General features: G+C 40.8%; 2 protein-coding genes and 2 long non-coding RNA genes across 4 annotated transcripts; 3 read left to right on the forward strand and 1 right to left on the reverse strand.

Annotated features, from left to right (window-relative positions):
- Positions 1 to 1507: 1507 nt before the first annotated feature.
- Positions 1508 to 2111, forward strand: LOC125295648. The gene is made up of 2 exons (XR_007193681.1): positions 1508 to 1801; positions 2066 to 2111. It is a non-coding gene; the product is annotated as an uncharacterized LOC125295648 (long non-coding RNA).
- Positions 2112 to 9328: 7217 nt separating this feature from the next.
- Positions 9329 to 9719, forward strand: LOC125295649. The gene is made up of 2 exons (XR_007193682.1): positions 9329 to 9409; positions 9674 to 9719. It is a non-coding gene; the product is annotated as an uncharacterized LOC125295649 (long non-coding RNA).
- Positions 9720 to 16371: 6652 nt separating this feature from the next.
- On the forward strand, positions 16372 to 17173 carry hbae1.1 (hemoglobin, alpha embryonic 1.1). Its single transcript, XM_048244997.1, has 3 exons — positions 16372 to 16520; positions 16628 to 16835; positions 16958 to 17173. The coding sequence occupies exons 1-3, from the start codon at positions 16426 to 16428 to the stop codon at positions 17084 to 17086; spliced, it is 432 nt and encodes a 143-aa protein (XP_048100954.1). The 5' UTR covers positions 16372 to 16425; the 3' UTR covers positions 17087 to 17173.
- Positions 17174 to 18881: 1708 nt separating this feature from the next.
- On the reverse strand, positions 18882 to 24529 carry hbbe1.1 (hemoglobin beta embryonic-1.1). Its single transcript, XM_048244999.1, has 4 exons — positions 24513 to 24529; positions 19532 to 19675; positions 19210 to 19432; positions 18882 to 19114 (listed from the first exon to the last, which is right to left on the reverse strand). Exons 2-4 carry the CDS (start codon positions 19621 to 19623, stop codon positions 18986 to 18988), a joined length of 444 nt encoding a protein of 147 aa, XP_048100956.1. The 5' UTR covers positions 19624 to 19675; positions 24513 to 24529; the 3' UTR covers positions 18882 to 18985.
- Between the last annotated feature and the right edge of the window lie 1743 nt (positions 24530 to 26272).

Consider the following 26272-nt stretch of genomic DNA (forward strand, 5'->3'; position numbering starts at 1 on the left):
TTTTGCACTCTGACAATACACATCTCTTGCACTTTTGCACATCTTTCTGCTCTATCACAACACATCATGTACAATGTTACTAACTGTTAAATTCTTGTGTTTTTATCTTATTGTTATATATTGTTTAGTGTTAAAAATGTCCTTTGCACTTTTTGTCCTATCTGTTGCGTTTTTTCTTCACCGTGGAATAGAGAGGAACGCAATTTCAATTCCTCTGCATGTCAAGTATATGTGAAGAAATTGACAATAAAGCTGACTTTTTGACTTTGACATTTAATATTTTTTAAGGTATCTTTAATCATTTTTTAAAATTCTTTAGATCATTTTAGACCGAGTGAGAACTGATATGGAAAGGAAAGGAACATCCACATTGCCGATGACAACGTGATACCAGCACCTGGGCCCAGTTTCCCGATAACGACGGAGACACGGTCTTACGAGGGTTTTCTACGATTCATCTTACGACCGTTCGATTGGTTTTTCCGACTGTTTCCCGAACATGCTCGTAGCGTGAACGCGCGTGCACTCCTCTTAAGATGCTCTTAAGGGGAGCTGTCCACGTTAATAGTTCTGAAATATCCTCTGATTTGACGGTGATGTCAGGTGACTGCACGTCACAGCTATAGGCCTACCATTTAAACTTCGGATCTACACATTTATTCACATCAATACGAAAATAGAAACACTTTGACATCTGCATGTAAGCACCCCAAGTAGGTTATATACCACACAGAGACATAAATAATTGTAATTATTTTAAGATTAGATTGTTGCACCATGCAATAATTTTTCGCGGTGCCACTTAAGAACACGTTTGAAGATAAGAAAGAAGTCGAGTAAGAAAGAGAGGAAATGTGTAGGCTTAGATTTTTATGCAGTAGGCTACAGATTAAACCACATGTTGCTTTCTCTGCTTTTCACCTCATAGGCCTAATAAAATATTCACTTAGCAAAGATAATGTCAAACTATTCTGGCAACGTCTCGTTTCATAACTTGATTGCATTTTTGTCCGCTTTTCATCACACTATTATGACCATTAAATGTAGGCTATTTTGCACGCTAAAATCTGATTCATCACAGGTAAACACAATAAAGAATGGGAACGTAAGTTGGATTATGTATTCTAAGTTGTAATTCCTCTGTATGTCCTGTTGGTGACCTCAGTGAGAAGTACTGTTAAGACGCTCTTAGCCGGTAACGAGTACTCTGGAGCACTCGTAGATCTACGAGTGTTTTCACGATGCTCTTAAGCTACGATGGTTTCGGGAAACAGTCGGCAAATCTTAAGATGTTCGTAAGAGGGACTTTACGACGATTTTAGGCTTAAGATGCTTTCGGGGAAGTGGGCCCGGACAATTGCATTTTTATTTCAAATAGAATAGGAAGGTTTAAAATAATTTTAAGGTCCATATGCCAACTTGTTTTATATGCGAGTTACATGTCATCAAAGCCAAGGTCTTCACATTTTTCAGTGACACGCATTCTTACTTTGCCAGTGTAATTGACCATAGTTTGAGACTTTTATTTTGAAATTACACAGGACAGGGGTAAGGAGATTCAGCGCGCGGCAAGCTTTGTTAGACAAGTCAGACATTTTTTCTCTCTTGCGTGAACATACACCACATACGCACAGAAACACCTTTTCTCATTGTTTTACTTGAAGATTTATGTGTACATCACCGTTACGGATTACATTTTAGCATATTATGTTCGTGTTAAGTCTGTTTTGTGAACTACCTGCAAGGAGCTAATGGACAGCTAAATGAACTGCTAGTTTGCACCCTTGGAAAGTGGAGCGAGGTATGAAATCTTTAAGTATAATGTTCAGTTATCCAAGTGAACCTTGTAACGTAAAGTGTTAAATGATATTTGCAGTGTTTTCTTGAGTTATGAGTTGTCCACACGGGTGAATTTAATGTGAAAGTTGGCTTTATTGTAGCCTATTGCATTTACACGAGCATATTCTTCATTTATCATTTTGAGTATCCAGTTAATAATTGCATAAAACTATGCACTCTGTTTGTGTATTTTTATTTACTTGCTCTTGTGTGTATCATACTTTAGTTTCACGGTGCTGGAAGAGCGACAATAAATGTCATTGCACCCGTTTTCGTGACTCCTCTTCATTTCGGTTCCGAGGGCTGCTACAGTGAAACTCGTCACTACGCTGAGTCATCTACCACGCTCTGCCAGGATGTCAAAATGTCCATGGTCTACAGATAAGTCCACAATCAGAGACCGACAGAGTACAGGTTAAATTTAAGTGATCGTCAACATTGGACATTTTGATACATTGAACATGGTTTATGGAAATTGTGTATTAGCCTAGGCCTACAAGGTGATTGAGTAATTTCACGTACATTTTGTGACCTGAAAGATGAAAATAGACACTCCAAATAAGCAAGAAAAACGAAGGTGAATGCATTTCACTGTTTATTGTGTTAACCTGATTGAGTTTAAAAGAAGTGTATTGCTTGATTGTACATCATCAGTAATACTGTCTGATATAGTTTTTGTTGTTCTTTGCTTATCTTAGCATATCCTTGATGGGTAAATGTCTGAAGTGAGTGGTTATATAGTTTAAGATTTAGTTAAAGTCATAGATTTGAGTACAGACATACTACACTTACAAGCTTGTAGCATAAACAGACACATAGATAAACAAGATGTCAGAACCCTCTGAAGAAGTAGACAAGATATTAGAACCCACTGAAGAAGCAGACAAGTCACCAAGAGGTCAGGTCTAGCTCTCGTGAGCTCAATCTAACAGAAAAGGGCCAAGAATTACATGAACAAGAAGCAAAGAAAAATGAGAAAGCATTCAACAAGACTTATGAGGTGTGGCGACAGACAGCAAGGGAAATAAGAACACAGCTAAAGTTGTGCTGCTCAGATGAAGAGCTTAGATCATGTAAAGTCAACATTGAATCTAAGCTCAACACAGTTGCTCAACATTATCAAGCTATGCAGAGAAACCATAGTACTACTTCAGACATTGTAAGTCGAATGGATGCATGTGGCACTATAACAGCAGAGATCTGTGAACTAGCCACCAGACGACTAAAAAATATTCATGAAGTTTTTAACGGTCAACTTGAAAAAGGAAAGAGTGAGAATGACTTTAAATAAGCATGAGTACGGGTTCGGTCTTCTCGGTAAAACAAACACTGAAACTGTGTTCTCTGAGTCACCTGAAGAATTTGATAAGATCTCTAATGCCAACTCCACGGCATCTAGCAAACGTGCCGATGCTGAGGCTGAGCTTGCTGCCAGGTTAGAACAAGCAAAGTCCATGCAGGAACTACATGCTCAACAGTCAAGGCTTGATGAACTTGAGAGTGAATGGAAAGCCATGGAGGCTGAAATTAAATTAAAAATAGGGAGAGAGAAAATAAAGTTACAACAACTACAAGCAGAGAGTGATGTAAAGGTAGCAGCAGCTGCTGCGGAAAGCTTACAATGACTGCGATAGCCTCATTCATGGTGGTGAAGAAACACACATCCAGATCCCACCAGACCACCAAATCACTGTCAAAACATTAAATGTACAAGCCACACCGTTCCAGCCTCATCAAACATCACAAGGAGCGTCGTCAAATCAGTCAGAAGTCAATCTAGCTCTAGAAATTGCTAGTTCATTCACTCTAAGTCGTCTACCTGTCCCAGAACCTACAACATTCACTGGTGACCCCTTGAAGTTTATCGATTGGCAATTATCCTTCAACGCATTAATTGATCAGAAGCCCCTTCCAGTCGCTGAAAAAATGCTCTATTTAAAGAGTTATCTTGCAGGAGAAGCACGCAAGGCTGTGGAGGGATTTTTCTATCGGAACGCAGATGATGCATATCAGGGTGCTTGGGCAGTCCTTCAAGATAGGTATGGGAATCCATTCATTGTTCAAAAGGCCTTTAGAGATAAGCTTGCAAAGTGGCCGAAGATTTCTGCAAATGACCCAATTGCACTTAGAGACTTCGCATGAGGCCATTCCCCATGTTAAGGGACTGAGCATTCTCGATGACTGTGAGGAGAATCACAAACTTCTTAAAAGGCTTCCCGAGTGGTTGGTCCGTAGGTGGAGTCGTATTGTCGTGGAAGAATTAGATCAAAGTGGAAATTATCCCAGCTTTGCGCGCTTTACAGAGTTCCTGGCAAGGGAAGCCAGAATTGCATGCAACCCCATTGCTTCACCACTTCTGCTGAACATTAAAACAACAGAAGAGAGGGTTCCACAGCGAGCCAAAGCCCTAAACACAGTCACTCAAACGAAAGACTCTCCCACTGAGACAGTAGAACAGTCAAGGGCATGGCTGCCTTGCTTATGTTGTCAGGATGAAACTCATGGTATTTCTAAATGTCCAACTTTTGCTGCAAAATCCATAGATGATAAAAGGGCTTTCATTTATGAACATCATCTTTGCTTCGGTTGCCTAAGAAAGGGACACGTTACCAAAGAGTGTAAAAGGCGGCACACCTGCAGCACATGTGGTCAACGTCACCCTACATGCCTGCACATAGAAGGAAATATAAACTCAAATGAAAAAGCTACAAAGGACTCTGGAGCTGTAGGAGAACATAGGAATGAAGGAACCCACAAGGTTACATCATTTGCTTTGACACAACATGCCTCAGCCACCTCCAGCATTGTCCCAGTTCTTGTGTCTTCGACGACAGCACCAGAAAAGGAAATTCTCACTTATGCATTGCTTGACACACAGAGTGACTCTACTTTCATATTGGAGGATCTAGCTGCAAGACTCAGTGTGACCACGTTTTCAGTACAACTCAAGTTAAGCACCATGACTGCTGCCAATACAGTAATAGCAAGTAAGACTGTCAGTGGTCTACAGGTTAGAGGACTGAACTCGGAAACATACATCACAGTAAAACAGGCCTATTCTCGAGACTTCATTCCAGTCGATAAGTCACACATTCCCACTAAGGGCACAGCACTCCAGTGGCCTCATTTGAACCACTTAAGAAACAAGATGCCACCATTGCAAGACTGTGAGGTGGGACTACTGATTGGTTACGACTGTCCGTCAGCACTGGCCCCCCTAGAGGTCATCTCAGGTAGTGAAAATGAGCCCTTTGCACAAAGGACTGCATTAGGCTGGAGTATCATAGGGTCAGCCAATCCCCACATGGACAGGCAGGGAAATCAAAGCTTTGTTCATCGAATCTCTGTGAAAGAAATCCCAGTGCCATCTGCTCCAGATGTGTTAAAGATTTTAGAATCGGACTTCAGCGAAAAGACCTATGAGGATAAATACGTGTCTCAGGATGATGTTCGATTCATTCAGTTTCTGAGTGACAACATTAAGCAAAAGGACAATGGACATTACGAAATGCCACTTCCCTTTAAAGGCACTGGTTTACCAGTTCTTCCAAATAACAAGAAGCTGGCCACTGTTAGGCTGCAACACCTGAAGAAAAGGTTGAAGTCAAACAAACAGTATTATGACCACTACATGGCCTTCATGAAAGACATCATAGACAGAGGTGATGCGGAACCAGCCCCAGCAGCTTCTGAGAGCGAGACTGTGTGGTACATTCCACATCATGGGGTATACCACCCCAGAAAGCCAGATAAACTTAGAGTTGTTTTTGATTGCTCTGCCAAGTTTAATGGGATGTCTTTGAATGACACACTACTAACTGGCCCTGATTTTTATCAACTCTTTGGTGGGAGTTCTTCTACGGTTTAGAAGAGAAGCTGTTGCTGTGATCTGCGACATTGAAAAAATGTTTCATCAGTTCTCCGTTTTACCCGAATGCCGTAATTACCTGAAGTTCCTTTGGTGGGAGGGAGGTCAGTTGGAAGCAGAACCTCAAGAATATAGAATGACAGTCCACCTCTTCGGCGCTGCCTCCTCCCCAGGATGTGCCAATTTTGGACTCCGGTACCTGGCACAACAACATAAGACTGACCATCCCCTAGCATCAGCCTTTGTAGAGAATAATTTCTACGTGGACGATGGGTTAATCAGTGTTCCAACGGAGGAAGGGGCTAAGGAGCTAATCATCAGAGCACAGGAACTTTGCAAAAGTGCAGGCTTGCGCTTGCATAAGTTTAACTCAAACCGAAGAGAGGTCCTTACCTGCGTAGCTCCATCAGAAAGAGCAGCAACTACTGACCCTCTCAATCTCAATCCAGACACCTTACCAGAAGGACACATACTTGGCATTCAGTGGTCCATGGAAACTGACACCTTTTCTTTCAATATTGATGCCAAAGACCGCCCTCCAACTCGTCGTGGTATCCTGTCAGCTGTCGCCTCCCTCTATGATCCACTTGGGTTCGTGGCTCCATTCACCCTGAGAGGGAAATGTATCCTGCAAGAGCTGTGTCACCGAGGTGTTGGATGGGATGATCCCATTCCTGTAAGCCTTCAGTCACGGTGGGAGGAGTGGAAGGATGGTCTCAGAAGGTTAAAGGAGATCACTATACCCCGATGTAATGTTCCTCACAACCTCGGTAACATTGTCAGGATTGAACTACACCACTTTGCGGATGCCAGCAGGACAGGATATGGAGCGTGTTCCTACCTAAGGTACAGAAACAACAAAGGTGAGATCCATTGCAGTCTCAGAGTAGCTCCATCAAAGATCTTAAGTATCCCGAGATTGGAACTCTCAGCTGCTGTCACCGCAGCCAGAATGAGCGTCATGTTAAAGACGGAACTTCAGATGAAAATTGATGAAGAATTTTTTTGGACTGACTCTCAGGTGGTGCTAGCATACATCTGCAATGAAGCACGAAGGTTCCACGTGTTTGTGGCCAACCGTATCCAACTGATAAGAGGAAGTACAGATCCCAACCAATGGCACTATGTTGACACAACACAAAACCCGGCTGACCACGCTTCGAGAGGCATTAACGCAGAAGAAATCTCCTCATCTAATTGGTTATCCGGGCCTAGATTTCTGTGGGAACAAGAAGTGCTCTTGCCACCTAAACCCTCGACTGAATTGCTTGTCGGAGATCCAGAAGTCAAGGCAGCTCGAATATTTGCAACCCAAGTCAGTGAAACGAGTGATATCCTAAGCCGCTTGAGCCGGTTTTCCTCCTGGACAAAGCTTGTGAAGGTGGTTGCAAGAATCAAGAGAGTTGGATCTAAGAAAACCTCACAACATGTTGAATGTGTGTCCATTGGCGAACGTAAGAGAGCTGCTGAGGTTGTGATTAAGCTGGTCCAACAACAAGCCTTCTCTGAAGAGATAAAGGTACTTCAAACAAGTCACAAGGGCAAGTGTCTCCCAAGTTCAAGTCCCCTTTTTTGCCTGGACCCCATGCTAGATGAAGGACTGCTTCGTGTTGGTGGGAGACTGAAAGAGTCAACTCCTACTCAAGCGAGTAGGACGCATTTCACACTGCTCCTGCTTCACCTATCCTTTTAGCAATTTCCACTCTTTTTCATTCTTTTATTTCATTTACAAGCTAGTTTAGCAAAGACAGTGAAACCAGTACATTTAAATCTGAAACTTTAGTGGTTAGTTTTTTACTTTAAATGAGCCAGCCAAGTCAACGAGCAAAAACTGAACGGCAATTCACCTTGAAGTTGGATTAAAACAAAATGCGCTCCTCCGCCAGAGACCCAGGAGATCATGCGAAAATGTACTGAGCTAGAACAGAGGATTTCTACTTTGGAATCAAAGATGCATGCCCTTCCATCAACGACAGATGAACTACGAGAGGCATCTCATGAAGTGAGTACAGCAACTACTGGAAATGCAGAGAATGTAACCCAGCAGTCTAATATCACTGCTAATAGAGCAGATGAATGCATCGACCTCACAAAGGGAAATGTGAGTACAGAGCCTTGGCACAGGCAAGGTGCCAGACCAAAAAACAAAAAACATAATACAAGAACTGTAATTACCTCAACACCAGTAAATTCAGATGTTAACTTCAGGCCTCGGATCAGAAATACAGACAGATCAGCAAACTACTACAGGGCTTGTGGTCCTAAGGGAAGCCCACAGTGAAGAACTAAAGCACCCCATTATCCTCCCAAGGGACAGCCACATCACTGAGTTGGTTATAGCTCATTACCATGCCCAGATCTGTCATCAGGGACGAAATCAAACATTGATGGAGCTACGAGCCAATGGTTTTTGGATCCATGGTGGGAGTAAGACTATTGCCAAGTTTGTTCACAGATGTATAAAATGCCGAAAGCTTAGACGACCTACAGAGGAGCAAAAAATGTCCGACCTTCCAAAGGAACGCTGCCAAGCTTCAGACCCCTTTACATTCTGTGGGATGGACTGCTTCGGTCCATTTGTTGTTAAGAAAGGTCAGAAAAGATTACAAGCGATATGGGCTTATCTTCACATGTTTGTATTCACGAGCAGTCCACATTGAAATGCTTGAAGATATGTCTACGGACTGTCTTATCAATGCCATAAGATGCTTTGTCAGTCTGAGAGGAGCAGTCAGTCAACTCCGCTGTGACCAGGGCACAAATTTCGTCGGAGCTAGAAATGAGCTCAAGGAAGCCCTTAAGCAATGTGATACAAAGGCACTGGAAGCCTTCCTGGCAGACAAACAATGTGAGTTCATCTTCAATGCTCCTTCCGCCAGTCATGCAGGAGGCATCTGGGAGCGACAAATTCGAACCATTCGGAATGTATTGAATGCTACTGTTGTGCAGTGTCCAGGTAGACTAGATGACTCTTCTCTCAGAACACTATTCTATGAAGCAATGGCCATTGTCAACAGTCGTCCATTAAACGTGGAAGGAATCAATGACCCTCACTCATTAGAGCCCTTAACTCCAAATCACCTCGTCTTGATGAAATCCAAAGTCGCCTTGCCACCGCCTGGGAAGTTTGTCAGGGAGGATTTGTATGCTGTAAAAAGGTGGTGCAGGGTACAATACCTTGTTGAGCAGTTCTGGAGCAGGTGGAAAAGAGAATACCTCCTGAATATTTCCATAAGACAAAAGTGGCACTTACCTCGGCGAAATCTAAAGGTAAATGACCTTGTCATCATCAAGGATGACCTGCTCGCAAGGAATGAGTGGCGTCTTGGACGAGTGATTGACTCATTGTTCATTTTCATGTTTGTACCTCATTCATCATAACATGATTTGGTGGGAGTGTAATTGACCATAGTTTGAGACTTTTATTTTGAAATTACACAGGACAGGGGTAAGGAGATTCAGCGCGCGGCAAGCTTTGTTAGACAAGTCAGACATTTTTTCTCTCTTGCGTGAACATACACCACATACGCACAGGAACACCTTTTCTCATTGTTTTACTTGAAGATTTATGTGTACATCACCAAGTACGGATTACATTTTAGCATATTATGTTCGTATTAAGTCTGTTTTGTGAACTACCTGCAAGGAGCTAATGGACAGCTAAATGAACTGCTAGTTTGCACCCTTGGAAAGTGGAGCGAGGTATGAAATATTTAAGTATAATGTTCAGTTATCCAAGTGAACCTTGTAACGTAAAGTGTTAAATGATATTTGCAGTGTTTTCTTGAGTTATGAGTTGTCCACACGGGTGAATTTAATGTGAAAGTTGGCTTTATTGTAGCCTATTGCATTTACACGAGCATATTCTTCATTTATCATTTTGAGTATCCAGTTAATAATTGCATAAAACTATGCACTCTGTTTGTGTATTTTTATTTACTTGCTCTTGTGTGTATCATACTTTAGTTTCACGGTGCTGGAAGAGCGACAATAAATGTCATTGCACCCGTTTTCGTGACTCCTCTTCATTTCGGTTCCGAGGGCTGCTACAGCCAGTCTACTTTTCAAAGACAAGGCCGTTCAGACCGGAACAAACCTTGCTTGCTCCTTGAGAAGCGAAGTATTAATGCAATTTATTACATCGTTGGTGAAACTGAAATTGTTACAACATGGAGGGACTTAGCGTAACGTCGACATAAGTGATATTCAGCACATAATCTCCCGGCACTGCTAAAGACTGATATATTTGGTTTAGTGGATGAATGAAGAAGTTTCCTTTGTCTCTTTAGGCGTGTTTTTCTCCTGTCTCCATCTTCTGTCGCTCACCTCTCTTTACAAGGTAGATGCTACAAGTGTGATGTAGCATGTCATCTGAGAGTTTTGTTATCTTTGACAGCTTTGTGTTTTCTGAATTGCCTCGTGCAATGTCAGAATGTCTGAACTCCTTTCTCAACACAATGGCATGATAAGGTAATGGACAAATTGTGTGTGTTTAAGGTGAAAACTGAATGACAACCAGTTCAAATAGCCTACTGATTGATTAATGCATAAAACTCTTCAAGCAACGTTCACAGAGAATACGTGTCCGATTTAAGATAAATGACATTGCTATTAGGTAGGCTACTTTTTGACCACTCCAGTAGGAGTCGGTCCTATGTGGTTTGCTGTGTGTGGTGTGTTGCATGCTGAGTAGGGTTGCCACATACACTGGATTTCCCGGGTTTGTTCTCTTTTTTTGAGTGACTGTTCCGGACAATTAGTGGGCCTAATACTTCCCGGGACACGAATTGTCCCGGTTTCTGGTGAAAATTAACTTCTGATTATAATTTCTGCTAGTTTCAAACGGTTTTGTTCTTGGTTGTGTTTAGTCAAAGTCAAAGTCAAAGTCTGCTTTATTGTCAATTTATTCACATGCCAACACATACAAAGAGATCGAAATTACGTTTCTCACTATCCCACGGTGAAGACAAGACATATTTTACCAATTAAGTCCACAGACAAACATAACATTCAAGTTAACAATAAAAAGTAAATAAGAAGGCACATACAATGAAGAAATAAGAGCAGCAAAATTGGGTTGAAATTGTGCAATTGTGCATAGACAGTCAATATAATAGTGCAAAGTCAGGCCAATAAATAGCTGAGGTAGTTCTGCTATGACCTAAGTAAGCAAGTGGCATAGTGGTGCAAGTTATGTAAGAGCAGCAGAAGTGTTGTGTTTTCAGGACAACAGGACAACAACAACAAGTTGCAAAGTGTGCAAAGTGTGCAAGTGTACAAGTGGAGTAGTACAAGTGGAGTAGTGCAAGGCAGCCATTGTGGGTCCAGAGTCCAGGATGCTATGTAGCTGAGGGTGGAGGGGGGAGAGAGTTCAGCATCCTAACAGCCTGGTGTATGAAGCTGTTGGTGAGTCTGGTAGTGCGGGAGCGCAGGCTTCTGTACCTCTTCCCAGAGGGCAGTAGATCAAACAAATTGTGAGCGGGGTGACTTGTATCACTCACAATTGTGGTCGCGCCTTGCTGGTGAGGTGGGTGGTGTAAATGTCTTTCAGGGAGGGGAGTGAAGCACCAATCCTTCCAGCTGTGTTCACTATGCGCTGCAGGGCTTTCCTGTTGTATTCAGTTATCGTAGGCCTACATAAAATCCCGTGTAGCCTACGTACACAGACATAAAAGGCATGCTTTTTGGTGATTGGCAGCAAACAGTTTACATTATTACCTAGCAACTGCCGCGCAACCACAGACCATGATGTCAAAATGCACCAACTTCGTGTTGCCAGGATGATCATGCAGCACATCTAACTTGAACGTTACTTAGGCTACTCTAATAAATTGGGAAATGCAGAGAGAGAGAGATAGACTGGCAGGTTCCAGGTGTCGTGTTGATATCCCCTTTTAATATATGAAACTTATTAATATGCACAGTAATGTCCAACTATTGTGTTACTAATCAATGTGGCATATATATATATATATATATATATATATATATATATATATTCGGGGGGGGGGGGGGGTTTAATTGTGTCATGCAGTATCTTATTTGCAGCACAGTGTTGTGGGTTGAGGGGGGGTTAGGGTCATGGTGTTTGCTGAGTGAGGGTTGTTATATTTATTGGGGAGGTATCAGTCCGGGTAGGCCTATATAGTTTTAATGAATTGTACTCTTTAATAAATATTCTCTTTGATACTGTACATCCTGGTGCCATCCCTGTGCCTCTCCCTTTACATTACACCGGACCATACCACCATACCGGATGAACAAAGGTGGTGGCAGCGCCTAAAATATACCCAGAGCAAATAATTATTACAAAACCTTAATGTTAAGGTGTTTTAACAGCAAAACACCATTCGTGGACTCCACATGTTAAGCTTAAAGAACCTTGATTGACGCACAAAGCCATTAGAGTTTTAAGCTATTTTTATGTTTATGTGTTGCTATATATTTATTCATGAATTGACAAAACAATGCCAACAGAGGATGCATGTAAACATCTGGTGGTGTTGGTCAGCTCAAAGTTATGGTCATATTTATCTGGGTGAACCTGTTTATGAACCTGTTTATAGGCCTCTTAGAAATGGTTGTTGCATCTTGCATGTTACAATCGTGCATCCATGCAGGCAAAATGTAGGCTTAAAGCACTCAAATGTGGCGACGCTATGCCACAGAACTTGGGGGGAAAAAAACGTTTACAATGCACTGGCGGTAATAGCCTACAGTTAATGTGAACAACCAAATGCGGACAACAACCAAAGAAGGAATTTGCACCTCCATTCACCAAATAAAGACTGAAGTAGTGTTTCTACATGTTGGCACAAAACGTAATTTCTGTCAGAGACCAGGGGCCTGTTCCCCGATAAGTGCTAAGAAGACTCAAAAGATATATCTTACCAAAGTTGTTTATGTTCTTAAGTGTGTTCCCCGAAGTGTCCCTTAGGAAGCTTCTTAACACGCTGCCTCTTACGTTCGACGTTACAAAGGCGCTGTCCCAAGCGAAGGTGCTGAATTAGTTGGCATCTATTGCTCAGGAATCGATTTTCCACTTCACGCAAAGGTGCATGGCGGCGTTAAGAAAGACAACACGTTCTATGCAAATGAAACATTCCTCAAATTATTCCAGTAACTTTTATTTCAACAGAGTTTTAAGTTATCAGTAAAATATAGACTATTAATTAAATTATCAAATTGTCAGTATGTTCACACGATATGTTGTGACGGGTAGACTAACCGGGTAGGCCAATCCCTCGCTAATCATCAACCCTCCTTATCCCGTTGTGCCACTTGTGCCGCTTCGTGACATGGGCTTGACGACTTCTAAAAATGATGTACACTTTTATATTAATGGTAAGGTACCTTACAATTAGAATTGATTGGCAAGCAGCTGCAGTTACTTCTGTACGGTACGGTATTGATTGCCATTGGTTAATGTTTTCAATAAAAAGCAATCTGTCTATCACAATGAACAAAGAGAGTTGGATACAGAATATGGTGGGGAAGCAACGTAAAAAAGGGCACCAAGCTTCTCGTCAGAGGAACTTGAAGTTTTGCTGGACGAGGTGAGCTTGCACAAGGTGACACTGTTTTCCAGCTTTCGGAATAACTTGTGCAACAGCAACAAAAAAGAGCTATGGAGTGACATGGACTAAACGGCTCCGCGGCTGGCGCCGTCTCTGATTCAATACAAGGACACGTTGGATCGCTGCCATAGTTGGTCGCTTACTGGACACCACCATGCTTACCCATTTATAGATCTTAGCCATTTAGAGGCAAATTCTAGCTTTTAATTATCAAACGTGATTGCCAATTTGAACGCTTTAATGACATTACGAAATAGCCTAGGCTAATTACCACCACATTAGTTCTGATACCAAATAAAGTAAACGTAGGCCTGTATCCATTGCGAACATATTTTATTATTAGTCTTAAAATGTCTATAACATAAAATTATCGTTGAGCCACAACATTGTCAACATACTGTACCATAGTTTGACTTATGCGCTGCGCTGATTTCTAAACTCTGCTGCACAGTGGCGGCGACTAGCGTCTTGAGCTCAAACAACGCTAAGAAAGAGCTTACGAATGGTCCAGACCAACCTTACAGAATGTGTGACTTACAGAAGATATACTTAGCTTATGAACGTGTCGGGAATCGTGCCATAACGTTAAGAGAGAGGTTAAGGAATAGACTACTTAGCGATAAGAACGTTTTGGGGAACCGGCCCCAAGCTATTATGCATGAATCACGTGAGGTGAGTCAGACAGAAGAGGGATCATGTATCATGTCCCTTTGAAACTACCTTACCTGTTAAGAGACGGGTGGCCTTTTACGCCCCCACACACACACACACTCCCTTTCAGTGGCGTGCACAGACATTTTGGGGGGCAGGTGCTCAGGGGGGCTTTTTAGCGCACGTTAGTAAATCAATATACAATTAAGACAATAAAGAGACCAAAATGTGTTCATTTATGTTGCCTAACAAAACCTATACAACAGAAAACGTTCGTCTTAACACATAGATTTGCAATTGCAAACTCTACCGAAATGATTTGTAGCCTATGTGGTCGTCCTCACGTTATCTGTCATTGACTTGGGCTACAGCGAAAAACTTTATCAGGTGACCAGTCGGCTAAAAATGCTTAGTTGTTTGATGCTGTATGAGACATTTTACTGCACAACAAAATGATTACATGTTGGGCTTAGAGGGTAAACTGTACGATTTTACTTGATCTGTAAGACAATAAAGAGACCAAACAGTACGAGAGGGAGTTATAGTGGGCTACTGACTGTTGTCATTACATGAATGCAGATGGGCATTTTTCACAGGTAATGGGGGACTTCCCGTTTCTTCTGTCACAAATGAATGTGTTAATACATGTTGCCTAACAAAACATATACAACAGAAAACGTTCTTCTTAACACATACATTTGCAAAATCTACCGAAATTATTTGTATGTGGTCGTCACGTTATCTGTCATTGATTTGGGCTACAGAGTAAAACTTTATCTGGCTTCATCTAACTAGTTTATCAGGTGACCAGTCGGCAAAAATGCTTGTTTGGGGCTGAATGAGACATTTTACTGCACAACAAAATTATTGCATGTGGGCTTAGAGGGCAAACTGTACGATTTTGCTTGATCTGTATGTTACCTGGCTGATGGGGCACGGGAGAAGCAGCCTGTCAGCGACCATGCCTGCTATTTGAAGACGCTTACTGAACTGCTGCGCATCTGGCGTGCCCTGCGCGTGACCGCGCGAGTTCACGTGACAAAGGAAGAGAGCTAGGCTGGTCGGGTGTGCGCAAGGAGGTGGCTCATTTCGGGGCATTGTTTCAGTCGTTTTTTAATGGCTCAGGTTTTCAAAAGATCATTTCAAAACCGACCTCAGTAAAATCTTAATAATATTAATAATTAAAAAAAAAAAAAAAAAAAAAAAGTTTCAAAAGGGCATTTCGTTGATAAAGGGCAAACTTCCTAGTGCTTTAGCACCACCCAGTGTCTATGTATGCACGCCTAGGTCGGTCAAATCAAATGATTGTAGGCTATGTGAATAAGGATGCATTACTATAGTGCTTTTTAAGTTTGCTTTCTATGCAGGCCTGTATAAAACAGTTTAACGCAAAATGATAAATACTACACTATTCTACTCAATATAAAGGCCTGGATGTGGTACACATTAATTTGTAAACAACTATTGTGATGTAGTATCACATTATTTTTTCAGATATCATCTTTAATATTTGTTTTAATTCTTTAGATCATTTTAGACCGGGTGAGAACTGATGTGTAAAGGAAAGGAACATCCACATTGCCGATGACGTGAGACCTGGACAATGCATGGTTATAGCGCTCATTTTATTTCAAATACAATATGAAGATTTAAAATAATGGTATGGAAATGAAGATGGTTGATCCCTAAATATTTCGGCTAAGCAGAATTTAACCATTTTAGGTAGGCTAATAGTCAAATGTAGCCTATAACCTATCGTGCGGGTGACCATGTGGCATTATCTATACGCAACAGTGGCTCCACCCAAACAAGTTGCTCATTCGATAACCAAATGTTTTAGTGATACCTATGTAAAAAACAGGCTACTACGCCTTTTTATATTCATGGCTAAATACTGCAGTGTCCGCTGATAAAGCAAATCATTTTAATTGCTTACGTGTCTGTGATTTTTCATACACGGCTAATCAGTGTGATGCTTCATTTAAAATCAATTAATGAATGAAATTTCATTTTTTACGTCATGTTTTATTTTTCATTTTTCTTCAAGATCTGTCCGACAAGTTCATTAGGATTAATTATTGAATTTAGGAAAACGTGGGAGACAACACTCGTCATTGTCCTCAAATGACTTGTCCTCAAGCGACACCCGATTTAATTGTTCGATAAAGATTTCAAAAACACCAGTGTCAGTGTTGACTTTTTGTGTTTTTTGGCTAGAATAAACTTCACCACGTTTATTTATTTGTGTATTTTGCTTTTCCATGTGTAAGACATCAGGTGTATAGCTAGTAGCCTACGGGTTGTCAAAAATAGGCTATTACATATCGCAGTTGTTGGCCAGAGGTCAAGTTGGCATCTAGCCAGGTGAGAGGTGGGTCTTGGGTGTGCCCACAAAGTGATTCGAGGTGGCCTTTAAAAAGGCCGAATCGTCGCCTGGAAATGTTACTGGACTCAAAGAGTGTAAAGTCTTAAATCCAGGAAAGAAACAACATGAGTCTAACAGCCAAAGACAAGGCGACAGTCCAAGCATTTTGGGGCAAGATCGCTGGTAAAGCTGAGGAAATTGGGGGCGATGCCCTGTCCAGGTAATTTCTTCTTTCTGATTTTAAAAATACATTTATAATATCTACCTGTGTGTGCAATGTACGTGTGCGCCTGCAATTTTTTTCTAACCAGCATTATGACTGGACAGGATGCTGGTGGTCTACCCTCAGACCAAGACGTACTTCTCCCACTGGGATGACCTCAGCCCCGGCTCTGCCCCCGTGATGAAGCATGGCAAGACTGTCATGGACGGTGTTGGCTTTGCAGTCGGTCAGATCAATGACCTTACTGCAGGACTTCTTACACTCAGTGAACTGCATGCTTTTCAGCTGCGTATTGATCCAGCCAACTTCAAGGTATATAACGTCACGTTTGTCCTGTGCTTCAATCTAAATTATTTTATGAATTCGTATATTTTTTTGCGATTCTCGGACAGTAGCGGTAACAATAATATCTCCTTCGACTCTTTCTTTCCCAGCTCCTTTCTCACTGCATCCTTGTGGTGTTGGCCATCAAGTTTCCTAAAGAGTTCACCCCAGAAGTCCACGTGTCCATGGACAAGTTCCTTAGTGCCTTGGCGATTGCTTTGGCCGAAAAATACCGATAAGTCGGCTGTCCATCCTTTAAACAGACGACAGAGTTTTCGCATGTAAACTGTCTGTTTGAATAATAAAATAAAATTACAGCAATGGTATCATCCGGTGTTTTTCTCTTAATTTACCATTTATCAGACACAGTGATGGAATTATATGGGCCTAACTTTCCTCAACATCAGTTTGTGTACAATTATACAAAGAGTACTATTTAGCCTATAGCCTACTATACTATAGGCCTACTTTTATGGAAAAACGATCACATCATGGTTGAAAGTTATACATTCTTTTGGATACGGATATATTCCTTAGATCATTGTTTACAATTATGTATTCATGAAAGTAAGCCTATACCATTAAACAATTTCTTATTTATTCACCCTGTTAGGCTACTGCAAACATGGTAGCCTATAATATTACTGACAATTAGCCTGAGTTTCAACTGATGTTTAGCTGCGATAGCCTCCATTACACCAATAAGCACAAACACATTTGCCTATCTGTTATTATTTTATTATTACATATAGCGTAGTGCGTATGATAAGGAGCTGGGTTAGCATGCAGTAGCCTGCAAATGTATGGGTTCAAATCCCAGGCTTCCACAGTTGTGACCTTGAGCTACACTGAGTTGTTCCGTGGACAATGTAGCCTACACTCTTAGAAAAAAAGGGTTCTTGTGGGTGCTAAATAGAACCATGGGGGTTCTTTGCCAAGGAAATAGAACCTTTTGCCTGACTATAGTCTTGTAATAGAATTGACAGTCACGTTGGATGAAAAGTGTCAGCTAAATGAATACATATATTATTATTATTATTATTAATTCAGTTTATTAGTGAGTTAATTTATTTGTTTGTTTATGTTGTCGATTTAAATGTTTCTGGATTTTGTTTCATTAATTTACCTTCTTGCTGAATAATAGTGAAATAATGTAGGCCTATAGGCCTATTCATTTCGGGACATTTTATGGAGGACGGTTAATTAATTGTAGGATCGACCAATACCGAAATTACTTCTTCTACATTCTAGGCCTATTTGGCGTGTGAAGTGGATGAAATAGCACTTGCTGAAAAAACACTTGCTGAACTGTTTCCATTCTATATTTCCCTCACATGTCATTTATGTTTAGTATGTCGTCTGATGAAATGTAGGGCTATATATTCAATGCAATGAGAAAAAAGAAATAAAAGAAATAGAAGCAATGTTGTTTTTTATCAAAACTACACTCAGTTGCTTTATTAGGTTATTAACGCTAAAGTAAAAATGAGTAGGCTACTAGCCTCATGTTAATTATAATAAGTTGCTTTACACATGGTTTAGAGTTAACACAGACGAACCTGTAAGCAAATTTTAGTTTAGGCTAAATCTAAATTTGCACACAGGTTCGACTGGGTTCACCTAAGCTGCTCTTGTACCGTGTTTACTGATAGCTTAGTGTATATAGTTTTGACCATTCAATTTCAATCAATAAGACTAAAATAACTTAATGACCTTTGTGTTTAACTCCGTATGTTTAAGAGCATAAACGCATTTTCTGAATACAGTTTAATCATAACCTCTGTTTAAAGTGTTATGAAGTGTTTCCACATGCAGGGCAATATAAGAAGAAGAGTGAGGTCATGAAATGACTATAGAAATAAACTTGACTATGAACCTCTTTTTAGATACACAGCTGATATAAAAATGCAGACTATAGAACACGAGACCAAACCCAAAGCAGGCATAGGCCTAGTCCACATAACACCGTGTGTGATGTCTTTACATGTTTCGTGCTTTCCTATGAGCAAAATCATTAGATGTGACAACTTGAAATACTTTTGCGGACACCTTTATTTGCATTAACGTCGTATACACATCTGCAAAGACACAGAAAGCATCAGATGGTTATTTGCTTTCTTGTTGGAGGTGTAGAGTCTCTAGTGGTACTGTCTGCCGAGGGAGGACACCACGACGGCCAGGAACTTCTGGAATGCGGCCTGGACATCAGCGGTGAAAGCGGTTCCCATTTGTGCAGCAACAACAATACTCAGGCAGTCAGCCAGCAGCTACAGGAAAGGACAGAGACATCATTTTAATCGCTGTGCTATTTGTTTAGTTTGTAAACAACATACATTATATCTGTGATCAAAATGGAACGCACCCTAAAGTTGTCGGGATCCACGTGCAGTTTCTCGGAGTGCAGCACGCTCAGCTCAGCATATGTTGCTTTGATGTTGTCCATGTTCTTGACGGCTCTGTCCAATCCATGGAGCACCACTTTACCATGATTGGCGACCATTGGGTTTCCCATGATGGCAGCAGCATTGTACAGGTTTCCAAAGTTGCCAAAGTATCGCTGCGTCCATGGGTACACGACAAGACACCTGGTGGGTTTTATAATCATATGTTATAGAGTATTTCAATGTATCATAGACAAGCAAAACTGTCTAAAAAACGCAAATCTTACACGACTGTCTTTTTACCTGGCAAGGGCTTTGGGGCCAACGACGTCATAGTCCATATTAGCAAAGATGTTCTGGATGGTGCTGCGTTCGAAATCACTCCACTCAACCATATTGGCGATAAATGAGACTTTTTGCACGATCTAGATGTGAAGGTAACCAGACCTGTGTGTGGAAAGAGCATTTGAAAGTCTTTTAAATACGTCGCATTACTCCTCCCAATCGTACATGATTGGGCGTAATATGTGTGGGCGGGGTTTTGGCGCGGCCCGCAGATTTTGCTTTGATAAGCTATGAACTGCTTGTAATCTAAGATTATCAGATATAGCAAATTCGCTAAGGTTTGCACTCAAGTAAAAGTTCGCACCCACTCGTCAAAGATCCCCTGCCTATATTTCACACATAGCCTACCATTATTTAACTATTTCCCGTCCGATCAAAAATGACTCCTTTACTATATATTTCTGATGTTGGTGACCTAAACTCATCTCAAGGAAAGAAGCCTATTTATTTCTCCTTGAAACCTGATAGTTGGACTATGACTATACAAATGTATGTTTGAAATTAGATGAATTCATTATATTTCTATATTGATTTGCATTGATTTGTATTACAAATTACGTACACTAATTTTGAGTGTAAACTCCATTAAGGCTTAAGTATATATACCCTTTTGATCCCGTGAGGGAAATTTTGTTCTCTGCATTTATCCCAATCCGTGAATTAGTGAAACACACTCAGCACACCGTGAACACACAGTGAGGTGAAGCACACACCAATCCCGACGCAGTGAGCTGCCTGCTACGGCGCTCGGGGAGCAGTGAGGGGTTAGGTGCCTTGCTCAAGGGCACTTCAGCCGTTCCTACTAGTCAGGGTTCGAACCAGCCACCCTCCGGTTACAAATCCGAAGCACTAACCAGTAGGCCAAGGCTGCCCCAAAACGACAAGACACCTGGTGCCACCTTAAATGCTGCATGTTATGAAAAAAGTGAAAAAATGAACAACGTCGCATGTATCTGCTGGCTAAATAGGTACCAAGATTGGCAGCAATTAGATAAAAGGAACTCTCATAACCAAACTTTGAACCTAACCCTTGCTTAAGTATTCCTATGGAAATTATGGAAATACTGTATCCTGCAATAGCCTACTACAGTAGGCCTATCACCATTTTTACAATACAACCAATATTAATTTAATATTTTTACACTTTTGTACGGAGCCCCTAAGGGGACATGAGCAAAAAATAAATAAAGTTTAGTTTCATGTGCTCACGTGAAACTTTCATGTGCTCACCTGAAAGTTTCATGTGAAAAGGTTTTGCGTGTGCACATGAAAGTTTCAAAATTTTGAAATTTTTTGCTCATGTCCCCTTTGGGGCTCCGTACTTTTGGAACTATTTATAGGCCTATATGTAAAAAAACAGTCAATAGCATGAACACACAGAAAAAGTATACAGGCCTCCCTCCCGCATTAAGATAGCCTACTTTGGGAAGAGTGCACCTTCTTAAGACCAAGCTGTTTTCAGATGCTTTCTGCTAACTGCGCTGAATCACAAAATTCTGAATCTGCCTTCAAAATTATTCTACCTTTTACTACTTTTGCCTTTTTTTTGCTTTCTTTATTATTTTTTATGTATTCTTTTTTTGTTTTCTTAATTTTGCTTTCTGTATTTTTAAATGATTTTACCTTGTGCGTTTTATGTTTTCTTTTTATTATGATCTTTACTTTTTGAACTATTCTTTGACTATATTGCCCTTATATGCTTTTATTTGTTATTACTGTTTGCTTTTGTTTATGTAAAGCACATTGAATGACCTATGTGTATGAAATGCGCTATATAAATAAACTTGACTTGACTTTTGACCTGTGACCTCTTTTTTGGCACACCATAGGCTACTGCTTGGGCTCAGAGACCTTTTAAGACTTTTTATAATGTTCAACTGTTTTCAATGCAGAGAAGCAGCATTTGCATCATCCGTATATAGGTAGCCTACTGTTTTTTGCATTGGCGGACGTGAAAGAGTTAAGCAAACAGAAAATAAGAATTAAATCAATCAAATCTAGAACGCCGAGCAACAGTGCATATAAAGCAACAGTTTGTCTGCAGTTTACTTAGGCCTACTGTAGGCTAGCCTACAGACGTTCACTTTCAAGGCCTTCTGAGAGCGGAAGCACTAGCCTGCTATCACAACATTTACACATTCTTAGGTTGATTCTGAATTCTTCACATTGAACCAGAAATTAGCTGACGGTAATCAAATCGTTTGAAATTCAGTTAACCAAATTGTTGGGCTAGACTAGAGTGCCTTAATCTCTTACAATATTAAGCGGTAGGCCCAGCTTAAGCCTAATATCTTTGCAATGAATACATCTTTCTGCAAACTTTTGGACAGTTGGTAGTGCTGATTGACATTCAAGAAACTGAAATGGCTAATGCTTTGCTATCGTATGGTAGTGCTACAGCTACACTTTCACTTAATGTTGTCTCAGATCAGGGACGTAGCACAATATCCTGGGCCCCTGCATAGGCAGTCCTGATGGGCCCCCATGTTATGAAATTTAATTAGGAAATTATAATATCCAGGTAAAATCAAATATATTCCAGCCGTTTTAAGGGCCCCCTCTCCCCTTGGGCCCCTATAATCAGTAGAAGTTTTACACCCAGTATGACACCCCTGTCTCAGATCACTTCTCTGTGGCATCAGGAATTAATTTAGGCTACGTCACGAAATGTGACAAGACGGGAAACCTTCGAAATGTTCTGAAATTACAGTAAGGTGGTCTTGTGACGCCTCCTACTGTTCAGTCATAGTACTGGAGGAGCATAAACAGGCCAAGGCACTGTCAACCCAGTCGACAACAGATGGCGCTCAAACTCTATTTTAAAAATAAAACTTGGCCCTGTGGTCGTGTTCAGGAAGAAAAATCTGACTGATTTCGAAAGAAAGAATGGAAGCTAACTATATTTTGACTAATAGCTTTACACATTGCCAAGGCAAGTTGTGGACTAGAAGTCTGGCTGCTCCGTGAAAAGGTAAAAACAGTTTACCATTTGGGCAAACGAATTCAAGATTAAAGTTGTCATTAAAAACTCATTGCTTTGACTTTAGTGTTTGCTCATTGATGCAATGTTCAAGTACTACCACCAGGTGGCGTTTGGAGTTTACAGTTTTTTTACAGTTCTTTTTTTTTTTACAATTGCTGAAGCACAATTTTGAAAACAGGGTCCACAACACATAATTACAGTTTTTCACAATTGCTAAAACACGAAACACTAAACACAAAACATTTCTTGAACCGATCCCCCTTTTGGCAAAACCTTTAGTTTTCACATATTAAACACAATTTGCAGATTTCATAGACTCTTTATTACAAAACTTTAAACACTTGTCAATTGTAAAAAGTGTAACTCAAAATTTAGGAAACTTGCTTTTTGACCAAGTGTTCACGTATTCTATATGTTCGCGTAGCCTACACAACGTTGAGATGTGAATGAAATCGTGCCTATTCTAGGCGGGCACGTGTTACCCGATGGACTCTGCTACGTAGGCCTGCCACACAGACCCAGCAAGATAAATAAAGCCGGCCTTGTATGCTCATGACTAGGCCTGTCAAACTCGATTCCTTTTAAGGATCCGGGTTATTCTGAGTCACTCACTAAACTGATCCGGGTTGAACGAGTCACTTGAGTCATTTGAGTCAGTATTGCTAAATCGCAAAGAAATTCAGTCCCACGCTCAAGCAGTGTCGTAGGGTGCTTCATTTAGTTAAGTGCCTTCTCATGTTGGATGTGGATCCTCCATGATTTGAAACCAGGTTTTTGCAGCACTTGCATTTAGCCTTTAGAGTTTTGCTCTCCTGGTCAAAGTGCATCCACACATTGTTCATCTTTTTGGTGCTCATGTTCAGAAACGTTGATCTTATTGACAGAGAGGGTAGCCTATATTATAATAATTAATTATTTGTTGTTGTTTTGTTAACAATAGAAAAGTTTGCCTAGGTCTAATGCTACTCTGCTACAATGTTTATTACCACTACTACTAATAGTAGGCTACTAGGAATTTATTCTAATAAGTATTATAGGCTGCTAATACTAGGCAACTAATAATGCTATTAATCATAGCTATACTGTTAGGTAGCCTAATATAATAGTATATAATATAATATAATATAATATAATATAATATAATATAATATAATATAAACTAGCCTAATATAATAGCGTCAAAACCTCCACCCACTCACGGGAAAGAAAGCAGTTTGAGCCAGACTGTTTATTTATTGTCTTAACCTAGCCTAAGCAATTGACTTTCAATGTAGACATAAAAACAGGAACGTAGAAATGCCCTGCAGTGAATAAATTATTATTATTGTTATTATTATTATTATTATTACTACTATTCTCATTAGGCCTATTATTATTATCACCTTGACACGGTAGAAACTAGGCTACTCATTTCGTCTACAGATCCACTCATGTAGCCGGGCTGATTCGACTGACTCGCACTCATAACAACATAACGCTAACCGGGTCCGCCCGCTGATCCAAATGACCCAGGTAGGCTAGCCTACTCAAGCAACTCCATACAGAGCTTGCAATGTTTCGGACTGTCTTCGCGACCTAATTGCATTTTAAAGTAGGCTATGCGTGCAGAATATATGTTATTTCAGAAGTGAACGCATGGCTTTTGTTGTGGATTTTCTTTTAACCTTGACGAGGAGTTACTCGCTCCTCTAAAGATCCACTCATGACAACGTAGCCGGCTGATTCGGCTGACTCGCACTCATAACAACGTAACCGGCCCGCCCAGCTGATTCGACTGACCCGGGTAGATACTCAAGCAGCTCCATGAGCGTGCAGTTCGGACTGTCTGCACGACCTAATTGCATTTTAATATGCTACATCTATACACCAAATCTAATTATGTCTAGGCTACATGCAGAACATTGAATGTTATTTCAGAAGTGGAAAAATGGCTTTTGTTGTGGAATTGCTTTTCACCTCGAGGAGGAGCTACTCGCTCTCGCAGATCCACTCATGACAACGTAGCCGGCTGATTCGACTGACTCGTACTCAACGTAGCTTAACCGGCCGGCTGATCCGACTAACCCGGATTGCTACTCAGCCGCTCCAATCTGAGTCCCATGGTCTGTGAGTCTGCAATGTTTCCGGCTCTGCGGGAAGTTAACCAGTTATCTCGGACTGCCTGCTCACTCAGTCGCTTGAGTTGATTTGTGGAGTTGTGGTTGCCTACGAAATTGTTACATTTTTGGCAGCTATGATGGCTAGGGCTAGGAGGCTAGCTAATGTTGCAAGAGGTTTGTGTGTGGCGCTGTTTATCGTTTTAGATTGAATTGTAGTAGGACTCAACTGATCCGAGTTAATGATACTAGAGACTCGCGACTCATGGGTTAATTTAAAGACACGGGTGAAAGATCCGAGTGAATCACGACTTAAACACCTTTACTCATGACCTGTCACGCACTGCGCAAATCTGCCAGTTGCACCTCGCGGACGCGTCTTGTTCATAGTAAAAGCAAGTAGGCCTATTCTCCCAGTCAATGGCGACATGATTGGGCAGCCGTCCCACTGACAAATTCTGTAAAAACTGGGAATTGTCAGGCATGAGTAGACTTAAAGTGATGTAAAATAGCCTACAAAGATGGGCGAGGTTGTAAGTAGCCTATTTTGCCATCTCAAAATGGCTAAGGCCTGTATCTATGTCTCTCTGTGTGTGTGTGTGTGTGTGTGTGTGTGTGTGAGAGAGAGAGAGAGATCATCAGATTTTCATACGAGAGGATCACCACATCTTATCATATGGTCACTCCGGATCCAGAGTCGATTTTTTTCTCATTTAGTTGAGAGATGGGGGCAAACATGCAGTCAACACGATTGCTCTTGTTTAGTTATAGGAAAACAGGCAAATAATTTTGACTTGAATGCATTTACTGTAATTTAGTCACACTCAGAGACATTACAAAGAGTCTTACATTGCCATACTTAACCATAGGTTGTCACACTTGTATTCTCCAGAGCATACAGCTAATGTAATGAATAGGCTATGATCAAAGAAGACGCAGAGAGAGACAGAGAGAGAGAGAGAGAGAGATATTAGATTAGATAGCAGTTGTATAATACAGTTTATACAATTCACCAGTTTTTGACAGGTTTTGTCTGTAGAAATGGTTTTGTGACAGATTACAAATATAGTATGTATTGTCCAGCATTACATGACATTCCTGGCTGTTCTTTTAACCAAAACTACATATTCTATGGGCCAGGTGTGTCAATTAGATTAGATTTCCACTCCATTAGATTAGATTTCCAAGTTCTCCACTCCAGATCCCAATGTCATTCTGTTGTTGAATCATATTTAATAGTGTGCTTGTTTATTTATTGTTTTAAGTTGTAAATGTAATTTTACAACATAGTTGTTTTGTAATTTGCTTTTATCAAAAGTGTCTGCTAAATAGGCCTACCATAACTTATTAGAAGGCAGGGAATAGATGACATTTAAGTAAAGCACTGTTGCTTTTAAAGTTGATATCATGACAACCCTGCTGACTGTTCTATGGATTGATTGGTATCGGTTACTGTAGGCCTATTTGGGATAAAAAGGCATCCCCTGGTTGTGTGACTGTTGAATGGAATCCTTGTTACAGTGGTAGACACTGTATAGTCAAATTCATATTGCTGTGAAGCAGAGATCGAGGTGTTATGAACCTAGAGTTCTGCCAAGGCAGGAAGAATGCAACCTTTTC

The sequence above is a fragment of the Alosa alosa genome, chromosome 6 (assembly GCF_017589495.1).
Source record: "Alosa alosa isolate M-15738 ecotype Scorff River chromosome 6, AALO_Geno_1.1, whole genome shotgun sequence".
In the NCBI taxonomy this organism is placed as follows: Eukaryota; Metazoa; Chordata; class Actinopteri; order Clupeiformes; family Clupeidae; genus Alosa; species Alosa alosa.